The sequence below is a fragment of the Triticum aestivum genome, chromosome 7A, assembly GCF_018294505.1.
Source record: "Triticum aestivum cultivar Chinese Spring chromosome 7A, IWGSC CS RefSeq v2.1, whole genome shotgun sequence".
Classification (NCBI taxonomy): domain Eukaryota; kingdom Viridiplantae; phylum Streptophyta; class Magnoliopsida; order Poales; family Poaceae; genus Triticum; species Triticum aestivum.
In genome coordinates, this window is record NC_057812.1 from 255,839,175 (window position 1) to 255,845,591 (window position 6,417).

The 6,417-nt window shown below is 44.4% G+C and overlaps 1 protein-coding gene across 1 annotated transcript; it reads right to left on the bottom strand.

Moving 5' to 3' along the window:
• Positions 1-2,355: 2,355 nt before the first annotated feature.
• Positions 2,356-5,007, bottom strand: LOC123151755 (60S ribosomal protein L17-2). The gene is made up of 7 exons (XM_044571413.1): positions 4,853-5,007; positions 4,727-4,763; positions 4,579-4,619; positions 3,210-3,440; positions 3,007-3,109; positions 2,863-2,930; positions 2,356-2,667 (listed from the first exon to the last, which is right to left on the bottom strand). Exons 1-7 carry the CDS (start codon positions 4,853-4,855, stop codon positions 2,632-2,634), a joined length of 519 nt encoding a protein of 172 aa, XP_044427348.1. The 5' UTR covers positions 4,856-5,007; the 3' UTR covers positions 2,356-2,631.
• Between the last annotated feature and the right edge of the window lie 1,410 nt (positions 5,008-6,417).

Sequence of the window (6,417 nt, forward strand, 5' to 3'; positions counted from 1 at the left end):
TATCTACGGGATCTTTTGCCCTGTAAGACTGATATCAAAGCCTCCACGCTCATTCTGTCTTCGCCTCCTTCTCGTCCGCTTCACAGTCTCCAGCTGATTCTTCAAGTGCTTCAACATTCTAAAACAGGTGGCTTGCACGATCATCCTTGCATCATCATCCAACTCCTTCATCTTCGAATCCTTGGAAGAGGTTGTGATCTTAACCTTCTTCTCTTTGAGCTTGGCCTTCTTCTCTTAAATCTTGAGCTTCTTCTCCATCGTAGACACGGCCTCTTGGACGATGTACCGTCGATGATTGAGAGACTTAATTTACCCCACGGTTACGGATGAGTTTGTCAGCGTAGGTCTCTAAATGCTTGTACTTATGGAACCAAATATGAATGTTGGCCCAAAATGCTACGCCATTTTACTTCGTGCCATAGATCTGCTCGATGCTAGTGACCAACCATGTATCACACAGCAACTTGTCCTTCTTCATGTTGAAGTTTTCTTCTCTACTCTTATTTGAATCAGCAAGAAATTCATCGGGATTAAGGTCGTCGTCGTCGTGCTCCTCGTGCTCCTGTTGGCCAGTATACGAATTCAGCTCTAGGGTGTACGTGCCCCTACGTGTCGGACTGGGTGTACGTGCTTGGCTGCCTGGACTCTGAGTCATCCACATACCCGTCCTTGTAGCAGTCTGCGCCTCTGTCATGGATCAGCTCAAACATCTGCATGCTCGTAGTACGTCGACTCGCCTGGTTGAGACATACCGGTGAACAGATGAGGGCACCGAGCTGCTCCACACCAGACGTCCGCGTCCGGACATGTTGCGGCTATGCAGACTCGGAGAAAATGAGCAGCACCATGTTGACTTCGACGCAGTAAGGCACGTACCCAGGAACGACTGTTGGGGACTGCCTACCGAGTTATTGGGCAGCGTACAAGTATGGAGCCTTGAATTGTACCATCCAAGATGGCGTCTGCATGGACGGTGATTGCGATGGCACCAAGCGTCCCAAGCCTTGCCCTGCACCCTACCCGCCCCTGCACGTCCGCCGCCACGACTACCACCACTCCGACCGACCTTCTACTACTTGAGTGGCGCGGTCTTTGCCTTCGCTTTGAGGGGCGGTTTTGTCGTGTCGCCCAATTGATCTTTCGGGCAGCCACGATCGCTGGATCTTCCACCACCGCCTTCTTCGGTAGCTTTTTGTACGAGTCCATGTGGCGGGCGACGACAAAAATGGACGGGAACTAGCTGGAGAGTGGCAGGAATTTTTTTGAAAAGGAGGTTAAAACCCCCGGTCTCTGCATCAATCGATGCATGCGGCCATCTTTATTTATTATTCGGAGAGCGACAAGATGGTAAAGGAGAAAAAGAAAGGAGGATTTTGCCAGAAACAATGCAGTCATCCCCGAATGTGCGGGTTCTACCTCATTTTTGTGTGGCAGAGGTGTCACAATCCTACGTGGTTGCCATTTGGACAACATCATTGGATGGCTCGTGGATCCGGACCGCTTGAACAGGTATGGAAGGTTTAAGCGTTCGTGTTGGATATGCCCTTAAGCGGACATGGAGTTTCTTAGCCCAAGATCATATGAGCTTGGGTTTTCCGTAAAATGAAAAAAAATCAAAAAAATATTTGTGACAAAACAAATCTTGTCAGTGATTGCAAATTTTCATCGTGAAATAATATTTCTAGAAGCCATGGCAAAATAAACAAAATCATGCTCCAAAAAAGTTATTTTCAAAGGCATCTTGGAGTGATGTTTTTTTTTTTTGCCACCACTGCCAAGAATGTCATTTCACGCTGAAATTTTGCAAACATCGAAAACTGTTGTTGTAAAAAAAACAGGATTTTTTTTTTGAATATTTTCGATTTTACTGTTCATCCCGAACTTGTCTCCGCCATTTTGCTGACAATTTGTTAGTACAACTTTGGACGCCCACTACAAACTTAGATGATTTGATTTGACCGTATACAGCCACGGAATATAGGCGCTTTAACGGTTTGACCGTGCCTGGATGGTTGCCTTCCCCGCCACACAGTACACAGAACACCGGTGAAGGTCCGTGCGCACCACGGCTGCCAGTAGACTGGCTGCAATATCGGTAAAAGTAGCGATTCGCAGTAATTAAAGAAAATGTAAGGCACATAACAACTTTAATGAGCTTCTGGTCAGTGGCAGGAACAGAAAACCATTCAACCAAAAATTGCAAAGCAGTAAGCCAGCGAGGAATTTTATGACCAATAGAAAGTACTACCGCTGTTCCTAAATATAAGATGTTTTAGCAGTTGAAATCGAACTGCCAAAACATCTTATATTTAAGAACAGACGGCGTATATATCAAAACAACTAAAAAGTGGATAATTAAGAGCAACTAAAAAGTGGATATAATACTCAAAGTGAACATCCCGAAAGGACCAGCATCTCTGAGAAATAAGTTCTGATGGGCTAATGCTCAAATATCTGAAACTGTTTTAGCATATAAAGACCACTCGCGATCACAAGGATAGCATCAACCTTAACAAATCCTTACTCCATGTTGGTAACAAAAACATCAAGGAGGCAACAAACACTGCCAACAAAGATACTTGAGAAGAACTACAACTAAGATTCTTGGACGAATGCAGCCACTCCGTTAGCTTAGATAGCTTTCCTTGGTGCGACGACGTTGTCAGCCTACCAAAGGAGACAATATATGCTTTAGGAGACACAGCTAACCAAAACAGCACATAAGAACAGACAGCATGGCAATGTGATTGATGTAGGACTGATTAGAAGGTGAATCTTAAGAATCTTGAAGTTAGAAATATTGGACAAATTTACAAGTTCCAGATAGGCAGTAACTAAAACAAATGCATAAAACGAGCATACCTCCTTCTTCACAGGCTCTTCCTTCTCTGACAAGATCAGCTCAATGTGGCAGGGGTTGGACATGTAAGCTGCCATAGAGAAATATTAGCACCATGTCCAATGAAAGCAAATAGACATTTCAATATAACACCCTTTAGAACTTACGATTGATGCGTCCATGAGCACGGTATGTACGGCGCCTCTGCTTTTGGGCTTGGTTCACCTGGATGTGTGAAATGTAGAGGTTGTCGACGTCCAAGCCTTTAACCTATGTACGCAACACATAATAAGTTAACCAAAACAAATGCTCAGAATATGATGCATATCAAAAATAGAATGAGGATAAAATAGCAGCAGCAGTAGCATACCTCAGCGTTACTCTCAGCATTCTTCAGCAAATCCAACACGAACTGGGCCGACTTTGCAGGCCAGCGACCCTGCCCATTTGGCTGGTGGTTCTTTACTTGCGCGGTACGACCCACACCTCTGCAGTATCTCCGGAAGGGAATCGCTTGCTTGTGAGCGAGAACATCCTCAAGGTACCTCTTAGCCTTGCCCAAAGGCATCCTGCGAAGAGCAAACGCTGTCTCGCGTGTGTTCTGCATCCAGTATTAGCAAGTTAGCGAAACAAACAAGATATAACCATTTGACAATGATGGGACTACAAAATTATCAATCTAGCACAAAAACGAGGAACAACTGTGCTGGCACCAGGGTCCTATGATAAAATAACTGAATTTAGTTTTACAGATGCAAAATCTGGCAGAAAAAGATTGCAGGCCAACAGACCATTCCCTTCCCTTACACATTATTAGCCTTAAGAAGCAACGGTACTACATTGGGATATTTTTCACCAAGTTCAGAGAGTGAGCAATGCTTGGTATGCATACGTCAACAGAAAAGAAAAAATAGAGCAGGCTGACAAAAAGTTGGCGTCTTCATAACTAATGATATTCAAATTATGCAATATAAAGATAAGAAACAAGACGATGGAAAGCTATCAAACAACATAAACGAAACTATAATGATATATCAGACCAAGAATCATCTAAACAATTAATCCCGACTTGGATACATCGGAGCCAGGATCTTCTAAACAATTAATCCTGACTTCTAGAGGGGGGGCAAAGATCACTGAGACTTAGGAGTTTGAGCAGAGAAACCTGCAGCAACATCACAAAGTGATAACTATGACGCAAGCAATGAACACAACAATATTCAATGTTCCTATTAAACTGTAATGATATTTGCCAAAATTTAATGTGCAAAACACGGACTTCAAAATTGCAGACATTAGGTACAGAAATGAGAAGGATAAAGTAGCAGCAGCGTACTTAAGCGTGACTCTCAGCGTTCTTTAGCAAATACAACGCGAACTGGGCAGATTTTGGATTAAATGCGGACATTAGCTATGTACTTCCTCAAAACAAGACATGGTTAAAGATGATGTCACGTTCAGATTGCCTAAGAACCATTGGCGACTGTGACTAACGCCGGTAAAGAATGCATTGATATCCCTAAAGTAACCTGGTAACTGTGCATGCAAAGAACAGATCAGAACCATTACTCTTTAGGTTTGTCACAGTTCAATCATTCATGAGGCCATTTGTACACTCCCTAACCCTAAATCAACAAGATCGCATGAAAATTGACAAGAACGCTAGTCTGGGATCAATCAACCAGTAGCGCAACTCCACAGACAAAAAATCTCGCGTAGAGCAGGTTCACGGAACGCACCTTGAAGTGGACCCTGAGATCCTTGCCACAGGCCTTGGCCGCTGCGCACGAAAGCACGAAACATCGGATCAGAACCCACCACAAGCAGAAGGCAAAGCGCAAAGCAAGAAAAAATTCATTGAGGGGACAGAGGGAAGATAGATCTTACACTTGGTCGGGTTGGACGGATCCCTCGAGTACTTCACCTGCGACGAATGCAACAGCGAGGATGTCAGAGCGACGGCACGTACAGCAGGCAGAAGATTGTGCCTGAGAAGAGAGGGACGAGGCTTACCATGGCGGCGGCGGCGGGGGTTGCGGCCGGAGAGGAGGGATGGGAGGGTGAGTGCTGGCCTTGGCACGAACTCTTCCAACAGGGGGAAAACTGAGGAGGCGGTGGAGGTCTATGAGGAGGCGAGAAAACCCTAGAGCTTCACAGCTCTTCATGGGCTTACGGCCCAATGTCTCGTCTATGGGACAGGCCCGGCCTTTCTCTCTCTTGTTTTCCTCTGCGTTTCATCTTTTGTTTTCTTGCACCGCTCAAAAACAAATCTTTTGTTTTTTGTCTTTTGGGGAAAGCCATCATGATGACTTTATCTATATATATATATATATATATATATATATATATATATATATATATAGGAGTATTATCAAAATTCACCGGAAGTGCAAAGCACGTCAAACATAACAAAAATTATATCGAGATTCTGAGACCATCAAAGGACCACTATTGAAGCCAAAACGAGCCGCTGACGCGATTCTGTCATCGTTCCCCTGTTGGAACCGGCTTGACCTTGTTGATGACAACCAGAAGGTCTTCGTGCATGTGCCCCTAGGGACCAGAGTCCTAGAGCCGCGGTGGACGTCGTTGAACCCTTGAATGGATCTGAAGCACCGCACACCAAATCTCGCCACACAGCGAGAAACCCTAACCTCATTGCCCCAATGAGATGGCAGGAATCTACATGAGAGCTCTGTCAGCTTCGTCGAGATGGACAAAGTCAAGGAAGATCAAAGCCGCGAAGACAAACTCAAAGAAGAAGTGCTGCCATCCGCCCAAGTGTCGCCCCAAGATGACTAAAAACACTAAACTAAACTACTAACCAAAGTGAAGGCCCCGGGATTCCTCTCACCGCCGCCGGTCACCAGTACGGCAAGCAGAGGGGAGGCGAATCCACGGGCTCACCGACGAAGCCTGGATGGGAGAGTTTGCCTAGCCACCAAGGAATAGAGGAGGAAGAGTTAAAGATGGAAATCTTTTTAGATAATATTATGATGAATTTATTGATTGGTGAAAGTATTAAGTAAACCGACAATAAAATCAAAAGGGATCTAAATTCACACAATATTTTGAGAACCCTTCGTATTACAAGCAAGACACTATTGCTCTCATGAAACTACACTAAAAGATACATGATTAAAACCTCTAGTTAAGAAAGAGCATTCTTCAAAATTCACAGCCATTGCCCAATAAAATTTCCGTGAAAATGGACAAATCTGGCCCTTTTTCAAAACTTTAGCATAAAATGAACCCGATTAAAAAAATCACAAAAATGGCCCATTTGGTGGGGCGTGATGCTAGATAGCGGGACGCCCTCGGTAGGGGTAGCTATGGTGCCATCTAGCATGGCGTCTCGGGCCAAGGCATCATGCAATGGGCCATTTTGTGATTTTTCTTGGAATCTGGTTCATTTCATGCTAAAGTTTCAGAAAAGGGTTAGATTTTTCATTTTTCATATAATTTCCACCATCCTTCGTAACCTCCATAACATGCATGGAATCATTATTAACTATTAGGTTGTTGCACCCCCACCCCACCTCTCTCACCAGAGTCAGACTACCGTATAGCAATGTTGC

Excerpts from the sequence above, each read along its gene's own strand:
- LOC123151755 (XM_044571413.1), bottom strand. Across the intron at positions 4,620-4,726 it reads TCCGTCCAACCCGACCAAGT|CGGCCAAGGCCTGTGGCAAG; the intron begins GTAAGATCTATC and ends TTTCGTGCGCAG. Across the intron at positions 2,931-3,006 it reads TGCTCATGGACGCATCAATC|CTTACATGTCCAACCCCTGC; the intron begins GTAAGTTCTAAA and ends TCTCTATGGCAG.